Source organism: Bos javanicus, chromosome 8 (genome assembly GCF_032452875.1).
Source record: "Bos javanicus breed banteng chromosome 8, ARS-OSU_banteng_1.0, whole genome shotgun sequence".
NCBI lineage: Eukaryota > Metazoa > Chordata > Mammalia > Artiodactyla > Bovidae > Bos > Bos javanicus.
In genome coordinates this window covers 52972398-52993148 of record NC_083875.1, presented here as the reverse complement: position 1 = coordinate 52993148, position 20751 = coordinate 52972398, and the positions used below count along the sequence as shown (strand labels likewise).

Here is a 20751-nt window from a genome sequence, read left to right as displayed (position 1 = left end):
CCCTTGCTGGCTAGGATCAGTTCTTATCAATGAACACTTTTGTTAGAGAGGCCTTCTTATCAGGCTACCTAACAGCTACTCTCTCCTACCCTCCTCTTTCTGGATGATGGAAAACTTTCATTCTGGTGGCAAAGCCCTAGAAGATTAGTCATGATTGTACTAAACTCGTCATGGTAATCTCATATCCTTATACCAAAAACTTGTTTTCAAGCCTTCTTTACAGTTAAGCATGGCTGCAGACCTTGTTCTAGCTTCTACCCTTAGCTCCAAAGGCACTCACATGCAATGATTTTCATTCCTGTAAATAAATGAATGGCCTTTCTACCTAGTGTTGGTAACCAAGACTGCGTAAGTGAGTAAAACAGACTTCAATCCTCAACTCTTTCTTTACCTTATAACTTTTTAAAACAGGCTTCCTTTTCCATCACCAACTCCCACAGCTCATTCAAACTCATGTCCATCGAGTCTGTGATTCCATCCAATCATCTCATCCTTTGTCCCCTTCTTTTCCTGCCCTTAGTCTTTCCCAGCATCAGGGTCTTGTCCAATGAGTCAGTTCTTCACATCAGGTGGCCAAAATATTGGAGCTTCAGCTTCAGCATCAGTCCTTCCAATGAATATTCAGGTTTATTTACTTTAGGATTGACTGGTTTGATCTTGCTGTCCAAGGGACTCTTGAGAGTCTTCTCCAACACCACAGTTCAAAAGCATCAGTTCTTTGGCACTCAGCTTTCTTTATCTCACATCCATTCATGACTACTGGAAAAACCATAGCTTTGACTAGATGGACCTTTGTTGGCAAAGTAATGTCTCTGGTTTTTAATATGTTGTCTAGGTTTGTCATAGCTTTTCTTCCAAGGAATGTCTTATAATTTCATGGCTGCAATCACCATCTGCAGTGATTTTGGAGCCCCAAAAAATAAAGCCTGTCACTGTTTCTGTTATTTCCCTACCTATTTACCATGAAGTGATGGGACCAAATGCCATGATCTTAGTTTTCTGAATGTTGAGTTTTAAGCCAGCTTTTTCACTCTCCCAAGGTAGACATAGGAGGCTTTAAAAGTGAAATTCCAAATACAGCCTCAAATTTTTATCTCACTTCTTCAGTATCAGATGTTGTTTCTGTATGGTGATTAATTAGACCCAGAGTATATGCCAAGCATTCACTGATAAAATTAATATATTTCCTTTGGAAACACAATCTATTTACAGTTCTTACATTTCAGTGTAAATTGCAGGCTACTCTTTATTTCAGTTGATGGCATCTGAACTTCAGTCTTCAACTGGGTAGTACCCTAAACAGCTTCTTTTTCATGAGCTCTGAAGTATACCTCCTTAACTCTGAACAGATCTTAAAAGGTCTACTCCAATGTCAAGTGTTTGTGTTCAGCACCTAAAATCTTTATCTCCAGTTTCTCTAAATAGCAGTCTTCTTTCCCCACTTGATGCCCTTCTGATTTCCATGTTTGGAAATTCTTAATGTTTGAATTTTTTTTCTTTTATATGGTAGAATCTCTCATGAATACCTTTTATCTTTTGAAATTGTATTTTATTTTCTCATGAATACTTTTTAATAATTTGACTTATACACAGTTTATGTGCATAATTACCTAAAATTCTTTTCCTCATTACCCCTCAACACTATGCCTCTAGGTGAAATTAGGCACCTGAACCATAGGATCCCATGGGTGCTTCCCTGGCATCACTTTCTGATAATTCAAATTCCATATAGCTAAAAAAAAAAAATCCCCAAATGAAATCCAGGGATTACTGACAAAGGCCATATTCTTTCTTCCCTTAGAAGTAGGGTGGTACAGCAGAAGGAAGATGGACTAAAGTTTTAGGTTCACATCCCAATTGGACCACTCACACCCTGTCTGATGGCACTCATCTGTAAAGAGGGAGCACATTCCTACTCTACAGCATTTGTGCTGTAAGGATTCAATGAGGTCATATGAGAAAAGGGCCCAAGACTGTGGCTGGCACATAGAAGGCATCAAAAATGGTAGTTGTGTTATTATTTATTTCTCCCCCACTAGACTGAAAATTCCTCAAGTCCAAGATTTGATTGATTTCACTCACTGTTATTTCCAAAACAGTGCCTAGAATGTGGTAAATTCTTAATACACAGTGAATAAACATTATAATTATTGTAAAAGCCAGGTCAGCAACTTACTAACTCCACTGCCTTCCTTGAGGAATACACTCTGCATCCTCTTTTCTTTTTCAAATCAAATCCAAGCATGAGTCCTTTTCCCATGAAGCCATCCCTAACAAGGTCTAATTTGTGTTTATCTCATACTTCTCGTATTTAACTGACAGAAGCACCTGCACCACCTGCCTTATCATTTACACTCAAGACTAGGAATGGACTGCATAATATATGCCTATATCATCGCCTGATTACTTCATATTTATGAGTCCTGTCTTCTTAATATTCAATTCCATCAATATTTCTTGGTTGTTTATCAAATGCTGGACACTGTGCTAGGTTCTGGAAAGGAAATAGTAGTTGCCTCAAGAAGTACCCAGTCTCTTAGTAGATAGATGTACCCTGCCTCTTAGTAGATACAGATGTGAATGAAACAGTTATAACAGAGTATGATATGAAAGCACACTACTGTTTGCACATAGCTGTTGCTGCTGCTGCTAAGTCGCTTCAGTCATGTCTGACTCTGTGCAACCCCATAGACGGCAGCCCACCAGGCTCCCCGTCCCTGGGATTCTCAAGGCAAGAACAGTGGAGTGGGTTGCCATTTCCTTCTCGAATGCATGAAAGTGAAAAGTGAAAGTGAAGTTGCTCAGATGTGTCCAACTCTTAGCGACCCCATGGACTGTAGCCCACCAGGCTCCTCCATCCATGGGATTTTCCTTGCAAGAGTACTGGAGTGGGGTGCTATTGCCTTCTCTGATCTAGGTAGCAGAGAAGTGATAAACTGATTAACCTTCTTCAAGAAGGTCAGGGAAGGGCTCCCAAGAGAGGTTATAAGGGAATATGATTTTTAAAGAATGGTTAGAAATTTCCCAAGTCAAAGTAGGGGTGGGGGTAGAATATTCCAAGGAGAGTGAACAATGTATGCCCAAGGACATGAGATAACAAGATATACCCTAGAGAGCTTAGAAACAATTCAGTACTATTGAATGTAAGTAGAGAAGCTAGGAGGAGAAGGCAATGGCACCCCACTCCAGTACCCTTGCCTGGAAAATCCCATGGACAGAGGAGCCCAGTAGGCTGCAATCCATGGGGTCGCTAAGAGTCAGATACTACTGAGCGACTTCCCTTTCACTTTTCACTTTCATGCATTGGAGAAGGAAATGGCAACCCTCTCCAGTGTTCTTGCCTGGAGAATCCCAGGGACGGGGGAGCCTGGTGGGCTGCCGTCTATGGTGTTGCACAGAGTCGGACATGACTGAAGCGACTTAGCAGCAGAGAAGCTAGGAAATGAGGAGGGGCCAAGAACTGCTGGATGTTAAGATTTGAGATACAGGCAGTTGTCACATCTTGCAAAATTTTGAATGTTATAATCAAGGTAGGTGATGGTGAGCCAAATGCGATGATCTGATAGAACTTAGAAATGATCACTGATAGCAGGGTAGATAAATTGGGTGAAAGAGACTGAAGTTAAGTAATAAGTCAGGAGAAGTTTTATAGTAAAGGTCCAGATGAGAGAGACTAAGAGCCTAACTGAGCCAGTGATGATGGGACTGACAGATTGGATTTGATTTTTAAGAAGGTTTATCATTGATATGACTAACTCAGTCATTAGAAGTAGAAAGATAAAAGGGAGGGGAAAGAAGCACTTTCATTGCTTTGTACTCTTACTTGGTAAAGCATAATACTAATCACATAAAAAGTCAGTTCAGTTCAGTCGCTCAGTCGTGTCCGACTCTTTGAGACCCCATGAACCGCAGCACGCCAGGCCTCCCTGTCCATCTCCAACTCCCAGAGTCCACCCAAACCCATGTCCATTGAGTTGGTGATGCTATCCAGCCATCTCATCCTCTGTCATCCCCTTCTCCTCCTGCCATCAATCTTTCCCAGCATCAGGGTCTTTTCAAATGAGTCAGCTCTTCGCATCAGGTGGCCAAAGTATTGGAGTTTCAGCTTCAACATCAGTCCTTCCAATGTACATCCAGGACTGATCTCCTCAGAGGTAATTCATTAATCAGCTAGCTGCTATAGCATTATCTTGTTTTGATTTCATTTTAAATTTTAAAATTACTTTCCATGAACTAGAACTTTCCAAGCTCTTGCCCAGTTTCTTGGTGTATTTCCAGTCTATGAGGATTCTCAGTATTTCCAAGTTATTAGCAAACAGAAAACCAAAAGGTGACTTTGTTTTACAACTACATATTTATGTGTTTAGATAGTTGTTAGTGGAATATTCAGAAGAAGTCTGAGAATAATATGGCCTAACTGTGAACAAAGAAGGAAAGATGTCAAAGTACCCATGTACAGTTTGAGCCTTATTTTTCGGATCACATGGAGTAATGACACAATTTTCTTAGTTTTCAAGGTCATCTTGACCTCATTTAATGCTTAATTGTGTATCCTAAAGACAGAATTTTCTTGGGAAACGATTTCCAGGCTACACAAAGAAATGTCAGACTCAGTTTATCAGAGTTTTGAATTATCAGGGAAGACGCACAACACAATATGAACAAAATCACTTATTTCCATAGGCTACACTCCAATTACACAACAAGAGATGAAGAATTCTTCCATTGATAAAATGGCTGGTGTGTGCATGCTCAGTCACTCAGTCGTGTCTGACTCTTTGCAACCCCACTGACTGTAGTCCACCAGGTTCCTCTGTCCATGAGATTTCCTGGGCAAGAATACTGGAGTGGATTGCCATTTCATTCTCCATGATGAGATGGCTATCTTATATGTATTTCTATTTGTTTCTAAGATTTGCAAAAGGATCCATAAAGGGTTCAAATAGGTTTTCAGGGGGTGATTTTAAATGATCAAAATTTTTTGGAGCATATCATATGTGTCTGTGATATACATGGTCTCTTAGGAATTTCTGTCAACAAATTACAGTCTCTTGACCAAATCTGGCCCATTACCTGTTTCTGTATTTCTTGAGGCAAGAATGGTTTTTCACATTTTTAAGTGATTGAGGAAAAAAATCAAAAGAAGAATACTATTTTATGATATGTGAAAATTATCTTAAACCCAAATTTCAGTGCCCATAAATACAGTTTTCTTGGTGCACAGCCCACCCATTTGTTGTGGGTTGGCTGCACGCATGCCACAATGGCAGAGCTGATAGTTGCACAAAGATCCTAGAGTATTTAGGATCTGGCTCTTTTCGGAGAAAGTTTGCCAATCTTTGTTTTAAGAGCTTTCCCTTAAAGAAACACAGAGGCCTTCAGTAAACCGAAGACTTCTTTACAAAGATTTCCTGTGTCAGTGATATGTTTTTTTAAAAAAAGAAAATGTACACATTCAGCAAAGATAATAGCATTGCCATATCATAAAGTAAGATAGGCCTTTATTAGATTTAGGAGGCTTCTTTTTCTACTTCGTGTCAGTGTAGCATAGTTTTTAGGAACACACACTTTAGAGTCATCCTTTTTTTATTAAATCTTGATAAGCTTTCTGTGACCTTGGGCTATTTAACTTTTCATAAGCTTTGGCTTTCCTATTTAAAAAAAGAGTAATAATGGTACCAACCTCAAGAAGTTACAGTGATATTAAACGGGGTGAGTTTTTAAAAGGAATTATCTAGCTCAGTACCTAGCGCATAGTGTGAAATACATTTTGTGTGTGTGTGTGATTGTCCTCATTATCTGAAAATATCTCTTTCTGGTGGTTCACTCCCAAGACTGCCTATCACTTCTGTTTTGACAAGGAAATCCATAAAACCCTGCTTACTTAATTTCACTTAGTAGGAGCTCTTCCCTCTATTGCCTGCAGAAAAACTGTCCTGTGTGCACAAATCCAAGAGTGTACTGGACAGGAGGATGGAAAAAGGGATGCCTAGGATGTCTAGAAACAGAAATCATAGACATGAAGAGTGTTGGAAGGCTGATCCGCAGCTGGATTAAGCTGGTGAGCAGGATGTTGGAAATTTCCATGTTAGACTCCATCCTAACTTTTTCTGCGAAGAGCCCACAGTTCTGTGATGGGCTGTTCATAAAAGCTCTTTAATTTAGTAACTAAAGCCTTTTTTTAAAAAGAGTATTTCAAGTTTTTGTCATTTTATCCCATTTTACGTTAGGTTAACATTACCAATTTTCTTTCATTACTTGATGTTTTAGCTGATGTTTCTAACCAGAAACACCCTTAGAAAAATCATGAGAGTGTAAGACTGACATTCTCAGAAACAGTGATGTCTTTCCTCCTGGGCTTGCTGCCACCAATCTCCTGCCTGAGCTTGCTCTAGAATCATCATGACTATGGACTATTGCAGAGGAACCAGGGCGTGGAGGACACATGCTTCTTGGCAATGAAGCAACCTCTCATGTCTTTCCTCCTGTCTATAAATAGATCCTGATCAGCCTCAGCAGAGGTGGCCTCTATTACTCAGGGGTGAGCTGGAATAATTGGTATAAATGGCATGAGGAGGAGAACTTTCTTTAGTGGTCCCTTAAGGAACAAATCTCTGCCCAAGAGAACTAAAAGGGGAGGAAAATCCCCTAAGACAAACAGTTCTTTTGTCTCCTCATCCCCCCAAATCAATTACAGAAATATCAGAAATCGAAAAGGTAGCAAATATCTCTACAATGCAGCTGAGAAACAGAATTTCTATAGGTCTATTTCTTTGTTTTTAATCACATGAAACAGTTTGCACAAAAATTTCACTTTTTTTTTTTTTTAACTTCCTATGTTTTGTGTCTTGAGATATTGTTTTGAGAACAATTACTCTGAATTTTATCCTTGTCCCTCAGTCATGGTTGAATAATTATGGTTAATTGAGTTTAACTATCCAAAAGAAGAACAAAATATTTCAGCATCCTCATATACTCTAGCTGGACTCTTGGTTAAGAAGACAAGCACCCTCACGTCAGCCTGGTATGTTGGGATAAAATCCAACTTTGTAATGCTCACATGCATGCCCATGAGTGCAATGTGGTGGGGTGGGCATGGCCTCTGTTTACTGGTAGGAGTAGCTCTCATCATCGTATTCCAGGTCATCTTCATTGTCATCATCCAACAGCCCATATTTAAATTTCCGGTAGACAGTGCCATCTTGGCCCATGTAGACAATGTCATCATCATCATCCTCATCATAGTCCCGGTCTCTGTACTCAATCACTTGATCCTCTTCAAAGCTCTCACGATGGCTGCTCTTATAGGAGGAGTAAGACACGCTAGGTTCAGCCAGCTTTGCATAGCCAGCTTTTCCTGTTGACTTGGCTCTGCTCCGAGATTTCCTCCAGACAATCACAGCTGCCCCAAGCAGAAGCACCAGCATAATGGAGGAAGTGATCAACAGGGCTGTCTTGGAACGCTCACCTGCAGGCTCCACCTTACTTGCTCGAAGGATACACTCATCTGTTGGAAGATGATCCCAAAGGAAGAGGACAGAGGGGAAGGGTGGAAGAGAAGAAATGGAATGGAGAAAAATTAGTTTCTGAAGTAAAGGGTTTCACCTTTATCTTTTGAATCTAAAATAGTAGAACCACTGTCTTTGATTTCCTTAGAGAGCATATCCCTCTACAGAATTGCTGTGTGTACTCCAGGAGAGTTTCAGCCTATCCCAGATGATACCAACAAACTCTTCTAGGGTGAAAGTCAGTCTGAGGACCAAAGGGAGTCCCCCGTCATACCCATACCTCATGGGTCAGTTGTCAAGTGTCCAATGTTACCAAATCGATTCTTCTGTTTCCTTCTTGAGAGAAATATTCCATTTTGGACCAGGTTTCAGTTATTGTTAAATGCTCTATTTCTGTTTCAACTTTAGCTTTTTCTAAGACTGAGTCTTTTCCCCAGCTTTAAATCAGGTTTACATTTAAACCTGATTCAACAGGATTGTCCCATCATTCAAAGACAGGAACAGATTATTTATAAAACCATTGACTTATTGCTGTGTGGGGCCATAGAAATCACAGGTCATTCTGTTACTTGATAATTGAGGAAACTGAGACCCACAGAGAGAAAGTGAATTATCACATCATTAGAGCTTAGAAGTTGTTTGTGGAGTGATCAGAATTCAAACCCAGGAATCCTTACTTCAGGCTACTGTCTGGAGACAGTAGGGCAAAACACCGGCAATGTGTTTTGTTGTTGTTGTTTTACTTTCTGACATCCTGTGGACCTTATCTGGCAGGAAGAAAACTACCATCTTTAAATTCTTTTTTTCCCTCATCTTTAAATTCTGACTGCCAAATTGAGAGATAGATTTCTTCTATCATAACTAAGATTTCCGAAGCTGAGAGCTCTGCCTCTCTCTCATTCATCATCCTTGGTTTTGATGACTTAATTGAGAACATGGAGCAACCAAAACAGTTTCATAACTCAGTGATGAACTTATTTTCACTCATTTATTCAAGTGGTATGATGTACCTAATATTTTTTTCTATTCTTTAACCCACCAAATGGGAGTGTGAGAGTATGAAAGAACTAGAGAGAAAAACTAGCAGGCTTTACTGGATGTACAAGTTGAAATACAACAGTTCATTTTCCATAAATATTTTTTGAACCAACTAGTTCTGCCCTCAGGATGTTTTATGAGATTCTAGGTACATTATGTACACTAGCTTAATGAATGCAATACTGTGGCAGTTATTTTAGGGTCAATTACTTTTGCTTAATATATATTAGCCAATTAGGTGTGACTCATCACCACTCTGTGCTTCTTTCCTTCTCTTTTTGTTAGTGATAAGCAAGTTTTTAAATTTTATTTTATCCTAACTTTCATCCTTGTGGGATTTTGCCCATCAAACAGAATTTCATCTCCTACAGTAATGATACTATCATGACCACTTTTGTCATTAATATACTAGAACAGAATTTTTCCCCTGGAGGAAATATTAAAGCATTAGAGGGAAGGATAAGCAATAAGCAATAAGGACTGCAATCTGTGTGTGGTGTGTGCATGCTAAGTCGTGTTTCGCTTTGTGACCTTATGGATCATAGCCTGCCAGGCTCCTGTGTCCATGGCATTCTCCAGGCAAGAATCCTGGAGTGGGTTACCATGCCCTCCTCCAGGGGATCTTCTGGCCTAGGGATTAAGCCCATGTCTCTTGTGTCTCCTGCATTGGCAAGCAGATTCTTTACCACTGGAGCCACCTGGGAAGCCCTCTGTATGTGGTACTTTGTGATAAATGCTGTCTGAGACAGGAGACTCAATAAAAGACCTTGTGAGGTTCTTTCAATTAATAGGGCATCATATGCAATCCTGTCTTACTATCCTCCAGTCTTAGGTCTGGAGAGTTGGGTCAGCCTCTGTGATATGGGTTCTTCTTTGAAGGAGCAGAGTGTCTCAGTAAAGAATGAGCAGGTAATCAAGAGTATTTAGTCTTTTGAGTATTTAATCTTTAAGAGCTACAGAAAGCCCAGGAAAGCTGAATAAGTAGTTCTTAGTTGTAAAAGGCTTGCTGAAACTCTACATCCAACATGCACACACTTCTGGTTTCATTTAAAGCCATCAATGTAATGAGAGTTATTATTCTTAGCTGACACAGCATGAATATTAGGCAATCAGACCCTGAAGGTGGATGCGTGTGAATAGCTGGGGAAACCAGCTGCTCTGGGAGGCAGGATTGCTGAAAGGAGGAAATAATTAGTTTTTGGAAAGAGGATATTTAGAAGTAAGTGAAAAGGTTGATAAAAAATAAAATAGAAAAGGCTAGTAGTGTTTTGGGGTCTGGGATTTACTTTTTAAATAAATGGACAGACTCCCATAAATATGATGTCTCTTTTTTTTGGTCAAGCCATGATGTAGCTGAACCCCAAAGAAATGATATGCTTTTGCACTATAGAATGTTTTTAGAATTTATATTTTTCTTTTTAGAAGAATGGAACTGGAGGAATCAACCTGCCTGACTTCAGGCTATATTGTAAAGCTACAGTCATCAAGACAGTATGGTACTGGCACAAAGACAGAAATATAGATCAATGGAACAAAATAGAAAACCCAGAGATAAATCCATGTACCTATGGACACCTTATCTTTGACAAAGGAGGCTAGAATATACAATGGAGAAAAGACAATCTCTTTAACAAGTGGTGCTGGGAAAACTGGTCAACCACTTGTAAAATAATGAAACTACAACACTTTCTAACACCATACACAAAAATAAACTTAAAATGGATTAAAGATCTAAACGTAACACCAGAAACTATAAAACTCCTAGAGGAAAACATAGGCAAAACACTCTCCGACATACATCACAGCAGGATCCTCTATGACCTACCTCCCAGAGTAATGGAAATAAAAGCAAAAATAAACAAATGGGACCTAATTAAACTTAAAACCTTTTGCACAACGAAGGAAAGTATAAGCAAAGTGAAAAGACAGCCTTCAGAATGGGAGAAAATAATAGCAAACGAAGTAACTGACAAAGAATTAATCTCAAAAATATACAAGCAACTCCTGCAGCTTAATTCCAGAAAAATAAATGACCCAATCAAACAATGGGCCAAAGAACTAAACAGACATTTTGTCAAAGATGACATACAGATGGATAACAAACATATGAAAAGATGCTCAACATCACTCATTATCAGAGAAATGCAAATCAAAACTACAATGAGGTATCATCTCACGCCGGTCAGAATGGCTGCTATCCAAAAGTCTACAAACAATAAATGCTGGAGAGGGTGTGGAGGAAAGGGGACCATCTTACACTGTTGGAAATGCAAACTAGTACAGCCACTATGGAGAACAGTGTAGAGATTCCTTAAAAAACTGGAAATAGAACTGCCATACGACCCAGCAATCCCACTGCTGGGCATATACACCAAGGAAACCAGAATTGAAAGAGACACATGTACCCTAATGTTCATCGCAGCACTGTTTACAATAGCCAGGCCATGGAAGCAACCTAGATATCCATTGGCAGACGAATGGATAAGAAAGCTGTGGTACATATACACAATGAAATATTACTCAGCCATTAAAAAGAATACATTTGAATCAGTTCTAATGAGGTGGATGAAACTGGAGCCTATTATACAAAGTGAAGTAAGCCAGAAGGAAAAACACCAACATATATATGGAATTTAGAAAGATGGTAATGATAACCCTATATGCAAGACAGCAAAAGAGACACAGATGTATAGAACAGTCTTTTGGACTCTGTAGGAGAAGGCGAGGGTGGGATGATCTGAGAGAATAGCATTGCAACATGTATATTATCATATGTGAAACAGATCGCCAGTCCAGGTTTGATGCATGAGACAGGGTGCTCAGGATTGGTACACTGGGATGACCCAGAGGGATGGGATGGGGAGGGAGGTTGGGGGGTGGTTCAGGATGGGGAACACATGTAAACCCATGGCTGATTCATGTCAATGTATGGCAAAAACCACTGCAATATTGTAAAGTAATTAGCCTCCAATTAAAATAAATAAATAAGAATTTATATTTTTCTTTTTAGATGATATCACTCCATTTTGGGCCTTTCTAAGCTTGTAGCCAATGATAACCAAGTATGTGTACAAGTAGGGTTGGGTGGGGAGACAGTTGGGGGGTTGGAATTGGTAAATTGGGTTTTGTAAGAAAGCTTTCAATAAAAATTCATTTATAAAATGTCTTAAGTCTCTAATGGGAGCCCTGGATTTGAACTGACTTCCACAGAATGATTTTTCAACAGAATCAAGATAATATTGGCATCAGTTTCTGTGATAGATGATTCTTTTCCTTTTTTCCTAAGAAAGGAAAAACCAAAAAAAAAAAAAAAGGAATAAAGTTTATAAATTTATAAAGATGAAACTTTAGACCAGCTTGAGTTTGAATCTGGGAGGCAGCACAGGAATGGAGATAATGCTGGCTTTGAGTCCAAATGATCCATATTCTAATTTCACATGAGCCTTTTAACATTGGTATGGAGTCCTCTGCCCATGGAATTCTCCAGGCAAGAATACTGGAGTGGGCTGCCATTCCCTCCTTCAGGGGGATCTTCTCAACCCAGGGATCAAACCGAGATCTCCTTCATTGCAGACATATTCTTGACCGTTGGAGCCACCAGCGAAACACTTGGGCACACTAATCAAACCCTTTGAACCCAAGTCTTCTCATCAGTAAAATGGGATTGATAATATCTACTTAAATAGTGGACAGAAAGTTCCAAATATACTAGACATATAGTAAGCATTCAATAAAAAGGTAGCTTTATCTTATAATAAACCATACTAGAAAAATATGAAAGACTATATATTATATATATGTATCTTCCCCCATGGCTCAGTGGTAAAGAATCTGCCTGCAATGCAGGAGACATAGGTTCAATCCCTGGGTCAGAATGATCTCTTGGAGGAGGGCATGGTAACTGTTCTAGTATTCTTGCCTGGAAAATCCCATGGACAGAGGAGTCTGGTGGGCTACAGTCCACGCAAAGAGTTGGACACGACTGAAGCAACTGAGGATGCAGACACGCATATATATAACTGAATCACTTTGCTGTACACCAGAAACTAACATTATAAATCAACTATACTTCAATTAAAAAATACACTTAAAAAGTCATTAGGAAAAAAGGTAGCTCTATTGATCCTCTGAAACGTCCCATCCCTCTCTCCCTCATGCTCCTGTGAGCATCCTGAAGACATGTCCTTCCTCTGGTTCTGCAAAACTCTTCCCCTCCCCTCACCTTCGGTGTCATGGCAGTCACAGCACTCCTGGGCATCGGTGGGATCGGAGGCACTGCAGCAACGCAGGCAGCGGCTGTCGTCCATGTGCAGCACCAGGTTGGCAGGACACACGGTACAGTTCCTGGTGCCAGGTCCCTTGCATTCTATGCAGCTCTCGTGGCACTTTTCACAGTTAAATTTCTCCCCCTGTTAAGAACAATCAGATTCATTTTAAGTGTGGAGAAATTAACAAGGCACAGAGAGTTCCCAGATGGGGGTTCCCTCTTCTCTGGATAAAGGAAGGAAGCAGGTTGGGGATAGCAGAAAGGTGATTTGTTCTGGGTCCATTTTAACTCCTCTGGGTGAAAACAGAACCAGCTGTCTGCACTCGGTGGAGCCAGTGTTGAGCTTCTCCTCTGAGATCTGCTGGTAATAATAGTGACAGAACAAGCTTCTAGAATAGCTCAGGTCCCTGACCGCCATGTGCTGTACCTGGTCAGGGACAAGTTTTGTTTGGCCCGTACTCAATTGGATTTCATGGTTTAAAAAAATTTGAACTCATTGCCTACATTTCAAAATTGGGATATTTCACACATAAGTCAGTTCTGAGTTTCTCTTTCAAAACTATCAGACTTATCAACACTGGATTCATCACTCCCATATCACAGATGGAGTTGAGTGGCAGTGGCCCCTTTTTATGCTCTCCTATTGGATACAATCCTCACAATGTGCTCCGATGTCACCAACACATAGATGAAATGTCATATTCTGCCTATGGTCAAGTTTGCAGGTTTTTTTTTTTTTTTTTTTGACCCAGTACTCTTCACTCATTTACATGATCTGCCCTGCATCTGTGGCTATTAAGATTCTTGTGTGCCTCTGCCCTCAGTTCAGTTCAGCCACTCAGTCGTGTCTGACTCTTTGTGACCCCATGAACCGCAGCATGCCAGGCCTCCCTGTCCATCACCAACTCCTGGAGTCCACCCAAACCCATGTCCATTGAGTCGGTGATGCCATCCCACCATCTCATCCTCTGTCGTCCCCTTCTCCTCTTGCCTTCAGTCTTTCCCAGCATCAGAGTGTTTTCCAGTGAGTCACATCGGGTGGCCAAAGTATGGGAGTTTCAGCTTCAACATCAGTCCTTCCAATGAATACCCAGGACTCATCTCCTTTAGGATGGACTGGTTGGATCTTCTTGCAGTCCAAGGGACTTGCAAGAGTCTTCTCCAACACCACAGTTCAAAAGCATCAATTCTTCTGCATCCAGCTTTCTTTATAGTCCAACTCTCACATGCATACATGACCACTGGAAAAACCATAGCCTTGACTAGACAGACCTTTGTTGGCAAAGTAATGTCTCTGCTTTTTAATATGCTGTCTAGGCTGGTCATAACTTTCCTTCCAAGGAGTAAGCGTCTTTTCATTTCATGGTTGCAATCACTATCTGCAGTGATTTTGGAGCCCAGAAAAATAAAGTCTGACACTGTTTCCACTGTTTCCCCATCTATTTCCCATGAAATGATGGGACCAGATGCCATGATCTTCGTTTTCTGAATGTTGAGCTTTAAGCCAACTTTTTCACTCTCCTCTTTCACTTTCATCAAGAGGCTCTTTAGTTCTTCTTCACTTTCTGCCATAAGGGTGGTGTCATCTGCATATCTGAGGTTATTGATATTTCTCCTGGCAATCTTGATTCCAGCTTGTGCTTGATCCAGCCCAGCGTTTCTCATGATGTACTCTGCATATAAATTAAATAAGCAGGGTGACAATATACAGCCTTGATGTACTCCTTTTCTTACTTGGAACCACTCTGTTGTTCCATGTCCAGTTCTAACTGTTGCTTCCTGACCTGCATATAGGTTTCTCAAGAGGCGGATCAGATGGTCTGGTATTGCCATCTCTTTCAGAATTTTCCATAGTTTATTGTGATCCAGACAGTCAAAGGCTTTGGCATAGTCAATAAAGCAGAAATAGTTGTTTTTCTGGAACTCTCTTGCTTTTTCGATGATCCAGTGGATGTTGGCAATTTGATCTCTGGTTCCTCTGACTTTTCTAAAACCAGCTTGAACATCTGGAAGTTCACGGTTCATGTATTGCTGAAGCCTGGCTTGGAGAATTTTAAGCATTACTTAGCTAGTGTGTGAGATGAGTGCAATTGTGCAGTAGTTTGAGCATTCTTTGGCATTGCCTTTCTTTGGGATTGGAATGAAAACTGACCTTTTCCAGTCCTGTGGCCACTGCTGAGTTTTCCAAATCTGCTGGCATATTGAGTGCAGCACTTTCACAGCATCATCTTTTAGGATTTGAAATAGCTCGACTGGAATTCCATCACCTCCGCTAGCTTTGTTTGTAGTGATGTTTCCTAAGGCCCACTTGATTTCACACTTCAGGATGTCAGGCTCTAGGTGAGTGATCACACCATCGTGATTATCTGGGTCATGAAGATCTTTTTTGTCCAGTTCTTCTCTGTATTCTTGCCACCTCTTCTTAATATCGTCTGCTTCTGTTAGGTCCCTACCATTTCTGTCCTTTATTGAGCCCATCTTTGCATAAAATGTTCCCTTGGTATCTCTGATTTTCTTGAAGAGATCCCTAGTCTTTCCCATTCTATTGTTTTCTCTGCATTGATTGCTGAGGAAGGCTTATCTCTCCTTGCTATTCTTTGAAACTCTGCATTCAAATGGGTATATCTTTCCTTTTCTCCTTTGCTTTTCGCTTCCCTTTTTTTTCACAGCCTCTACCCTAGGATAATATAAATTGTGACTGTTTAGCTAACACAGTGAAATATCAGTGGAAAGATTCTTGAGAGATTAGATAAAGTGATTTCCCTCCCAATAGGCTGCTTCGTTTCACTGGTGCTGAAAATGTGGACGAGGGAACATAACTTCTTATTTCACTTCTGCACTTTGGAATGCAGAAAAAGAAGGAATGGAAATTGCCACTGTTTGGCAAGTTCCAGGTGTTGATAAGATGCTTTCTCAGCTGAGATTTCATCAAATCCTGGATTAGGAGTCAGAACCCCTGGGTTTAATCCCAACTTTGTTTTTTACTAGTTGTATAATCTTTATCAGTGTACTGTATTTAACCTCTGAGATTCTCAGTTTCTCCCAAGTGTACTCAGGGCTCTTATCCGAATTTAAAGAGAGTGGCATATGTGAATATGCTGGGTCATGTGAGTTTTACCATTTACTTAATTTCTAAAGTTTGGAAACACAATCATGAAGTTAGTGAACTCAGGTATACCTATGGCTGATTCATGTTGAGGTTGACAGAAGACAGCAAAATTCTGTAAAGCAATTATTCTTCAGTAAAAAAAAAAAAAAAAAAAAAAAAGCCTCGGAATCCATGGTTCCTAGGCTAGCAAGTGAAACATCTCTCTCTCGATAGTCTGTGAAGGGAGGAGGTGAAGGACCAACATGGGTTGTGTAGTTCTACCATTCTTCAGATGTTTCAGGTTAGTCAGCAGAGGGGAAAAGAGAAGACAATTCTTAGTTCTGGCATAATATTCCTGTGTAGACCTGAAACTTCTAGGGTTGTGAGCAGTATATTGTTGTCCTCATTAAATAACTTCCCATTATTTCTCTCAGGTCTTTTCAGCTCCTTTGATTGGAATTAAGGCTACAGATGGGTAGTACCATTATTCCACAATGCAATGGTAGAAGATTTACAAATATTAAACCTGAGCTATAGTGTGTGTAGCAATTTTATGATTTGTTTGGACTTTGCCCAAAATGACAAGCAGAAACTAGCTCACGTCCCTCTGCAGCAACGGTTGAAGGCACACCACACCCAGCTCTGTACCTCTCCCACTCTGTACTCCCCCACAAGACAGTCCGAGGTACAGAGTCCTCCCGCCAGGTGGTAACTCCACACACAGGATAAGCAGTTCAATGCTCCTTTTCCTGAAAAAAAAAAAAAAAATTCCAAGTTATGAGACTGACCTTAGATTTTACCCTCTGTCTTGGATCTGAAACAGGAGCAAGGAACATGTCAAATAACTTGAAATAGAAAGGTGAATTGATTGAGGATATGGAAAAACAAATTCTATGAGATATCAAGTAAAGACCTAAAAATTATCCAGTTAGTCTAATCAACATAAACTCTCAGTTTGGAAAATTATGGGTTAGGAGATGACAGATATTTTATTACAGCAAAAGGAAAGATTTTCAGAGAATGACAAATCATGTAGAAAGTTTGTAATAATTTTTTATCATTCTGCTTATTGTTTAACTAGTAGAGAGGATGAGAATGATTTGGAGGGCTCCAAAACTTTATGAGTAAATCACGAATGGGCAGTTCCTAATTAAGATACAACACCAGACTTGCAATTTAAAATGCTAGGGCTAAAAGAATTTAGCAGATCATTTTGTCCAGTAGTTCTTAATTTTGAACATTGTCATGATAGGTTCCTTTGAAATTCTCTAGAAAGCAGTCAACTCTCTTCTCATAAATTTGACATCCTATTTATTTAATTTTTAAATAAATGTAAACTAATGCCCAGACACGTGAATTCATCACTCAAGGTTACATGGAGAATGGTTGAGCCAAGAGTTAGACCAGGTTTGTTGACGGACAGTGCAGTGCTCTTTGATCATACTACTTGCCTTCACACGTGAACCAAGTAGAGGAAGTCTGCTGCCTGTGGAGGTAATACACTTCTCTCCTAATTCAGAGACCGAAAGAATGACTAACCCAAGCATTTCTTTCTATGTAATTAGCAAGGGATAACTTCTGGAGAGAGTTTGGGAACAGGAGAGCTGAGCTTTAGTTCACTGTGTTAGAAAGAGAAGCAGGAGCAGGGAGATAGATGAGGCATGGAATGTGCCTGATACCATGAGCTGGAACATGATCTATAGATCTTTCCATTAGAAAAATATTGTAAAGGGTGGTTAGTTGAACTTGAAGTAGAACCTTGAGTCCTCATCTTAAATTCACTATGGATTTCAATCTACTTTTCATATCTGATCTATGAACTATCATTTATAATGTTTCTATGAAAAAATGAATTCTGACTTCTGAACAACAGCTCAGATAATAAATCTTTATTACCAAACTTCTTAGATTGGGGGCTGCCTATAATGATAGAAATTCAAAGCCATTCTATTTCTATATTCCCTCCAGCTTCACACAGAATTTCCTACATGTTCCGAACACAACTGTGGTCTCTGATGAAAGAATCAATCTTCTCCTACCTCTTTCCTTCCCCCTCGCCAGTTTTCTAAAATACATCTTCAGTGTTTTACTCCAATTTTAAAATACAAAACTGTGGGGTTTTTTCCTTTATGAAGAGAAATTAAAGGTAGGAGAAATTAACAGAGGGGGGGAAAGGGTGTAAAAGGTTAGATTACAAAATTTGGGTTGTAAGTTTGCTTACATTTACCCAGGAGGCCAGGAGAAATTTGGTTTGGATTCTGGGAAATTCCCAAAGGTACTACCTGTCATTTCTGGGTGACAAGCCAGGACTCCATTTACATCGCCTACACTGATTTGTTACAAAATCTGCATACTTAGGGTACTCTGTGTCTTTTGCAAAAGGTAGTTTGTTAATTTCCAGAATGTTTTCTATTTTTTTTTTTCAAGTTTAACACCTTTCATTTATCATTGCTTTGAAGGATCTGTAGGAAACTTGGGACCTATAAAGACAGCTTTGGTATTTCCCTAAAATTCAGAACAGCTCACCATCTGCTCTCCCTTGGACTGACCCCCATGGGATGAATTCAATAATGCAGAGCCACCCCAGGGTCTGTCTGTGGTGTCATTCCACACTGGAAGAGAGAGGCAGCTTGAGAGAGTTTGGAAGCTTTGGTTAACCAGCCTAGATTTTTATTTAAAACAATTTTGTGTGGAGGATAAATACAAAGTGAAATGCATGAAGGCAAGGAAAGAGCTAATTATAAAGAAACCTGGTGCATAAAAGATACATACTGGTCCTTAGTAGGTTGTCCTTCCCCAACGCCTTTAGTTCTTTTAAGTATTTTGTAACAGCCTAATATTATTGGGCAGTCAAATGTGAATGAAACACAATTTACTTGGTAAGTTACTTATTTAGGGTGGGAAATTTTCCCTGGACCCTTTATGCACCCTCATTTCTTAGTATGACAGCTAATACTTTAAGAAGGAAAGAATTCATCCTTTGTTTTTTCACCCAGTTTACAACCCAGGAGAAAACTTGTCCCCAAATTTTGTAATCTCTATATTGCAAAATCAGAAGGCAGTACAAAGATTCATTAACCAGCAAAGGATGTGTGTGGTAGGTGAAGAAAGGATGGCAGAAGAAATGAACATCAAAGATAGAAGGCATTGACCAGGAATACTCGGGGTTCATGTCAAATACAGGAGGGGAGGCACAAACACTCAGGGTGGCTTTATGATTCACCCAGCTATGCCCTGTCATCCCTGGAATACAATCTTAGGGAGGTTGTGTTGATGAACTTTATCTTTAAGACTTTACTATTATTATTCATTTAGAGCAGTTTTAGGTTTACAACAAAATCTTTGACAGAGAGGTACAAGGATTTCCTGTATACCTCCTGCCTTCACACATGCATAGCCTTCCCCATTAACATAACTCACCAGAATTGAATTTTTTTTTTAAACAAAGATAAACCTTCTTTGACATATTATAATCACCCTAAGTCTGTAGTTTATGTTGGGGTTCCCTCTTTGTGTTGAATATTCTATGGGTTTGAACAAGGGTATAATTACATGTATCCATCATTTTAGTATCATACAGAATATTTTCACTACCCTAAAAATCCTCGCAAGGAGATCCAACCAGTCCATTCTAAAGGAGATCAGTCCTGGGTGTTCTTTGGAAGGAATGATGCTAAAGCTGAAACTCCAGTACTGTGGCCACCTCATGCAAAGAGTTGACTCATTGGAAAAGACTCTGATGCTGGGAGGGATTAGGGGCAGGAGGAGAAGGGGACGACAGAGGATGAGATGGCTGGATGGCATCACCGACTCGATGGACGTGAGTCTCAGTGAACTCCGGGAGTTGGTGATGGACAGGGAGGCCTGGCGTGTTGCGATTCATGGGGTCGCCAAGAGTCAGACATGGCTGAGCTTTGACTAAAGTGAACTGAACTGAACTGAAAAATCCTCTGTGCTCTGCCTATTCTTCTCTCCCTATCCCACACCCCCTGCCCCCCCCACCCCCTCGAAACCACACCATTTCCACAATGTCACATAGTTGAAGTCATACAGTAGGAAGCTTTTTCAGAGCTGCCTCTTTCATTAATAGGTATTTAAGTTTCCTCTGTATCTTTTTATGGCTTGATAGCTCATCTCTCTTTAATACTGGCTAGTATTCCATTATCTGAAGGTATTGGTGAATTTTTGAGCCTGGGAATGCTCCCAACCCATCATCATTAATTCACTCAGGAAATCCCAAATCCAAGTAAAAAAATTTATAGTTTTTTCAAACTGTGCTGACATCACTAAAAATTTTTCCAATCCCTACAAAATTCTTAAAAAGCTGGTGCTGCCCTGTTTTGATTGACTGATGTTAAGAGACATTAACTTACCTAATGATGGTTGCCTGATCCTGATTAGAAACTATTAACAAATGTTTCTCCTCCCCCAAGTAGCACTGCACTGAACTAGGGAGTTAGGACTTGTGTTTTTATATGTAGGAAATTAAAATACAGTATTTTATCTGGCAATCCTAGATGGAATGAAAGCCCCTAGTATCTAGTAACAGTGGCATCAGAGGTACTACCTTCAACTTTCCAAAAAACCTCATAGAAGGTCAATATTTACTATCACAGGGCCAATGACAATGCAAAGTTCCCACTACTCTCCCACTTCACCCCTAATTCACTGTAATCTCTTGTTTGTTATCTGATCCTGATTAGAAGTTCTGAGCAGCAATTATACATGCCTCTGAAATGGAAAAAAAAAAAAAAGAACACAAATTAATGATTAGTTAAATGCAGTTTGTTTGGAAGGTAATTCTTTGAAAGATTAAAATCAATTGTAGATGAGTGAATGGATACCACTGT

At 39.8% G+C, this 20751-nt stretch overlaps 1 protein-coding gene across 2 annotated transcripts in view; it reads right to left on the bottom strand.

Annotated features, from left to right (window-relative positions):
* Positions 1-4500: 4500 nt before the first annotated feature.
* Positions 4501-20751, bottom strand: part of PCSK5 (proprotein convertase subtilisin/kexin type 5) — a 516633-nt gene continuing 500382 nt past the window's right edge. For both annotated transcript variants that reach the window (XM_061425568.1, XM_061425565.1), the window contains 3 exons: positions 16550-16650; positions 12769-12955; positions 4501-7507 (listed from right to left, as the gene is read on the bottom strand). In XM_061425568.1, coding sequence (XP_061281552.1) covers positions 7107-7507; positions 12769-12955; positions 16550-16650 — 689 coding nt within the window. In that variant the 3' untranslated portion in view covers positions 4501-7106. The remainder of the gene's footprint in view (positions 7508-12768; positions 12956-16549; positions 16651-20751) is intronic.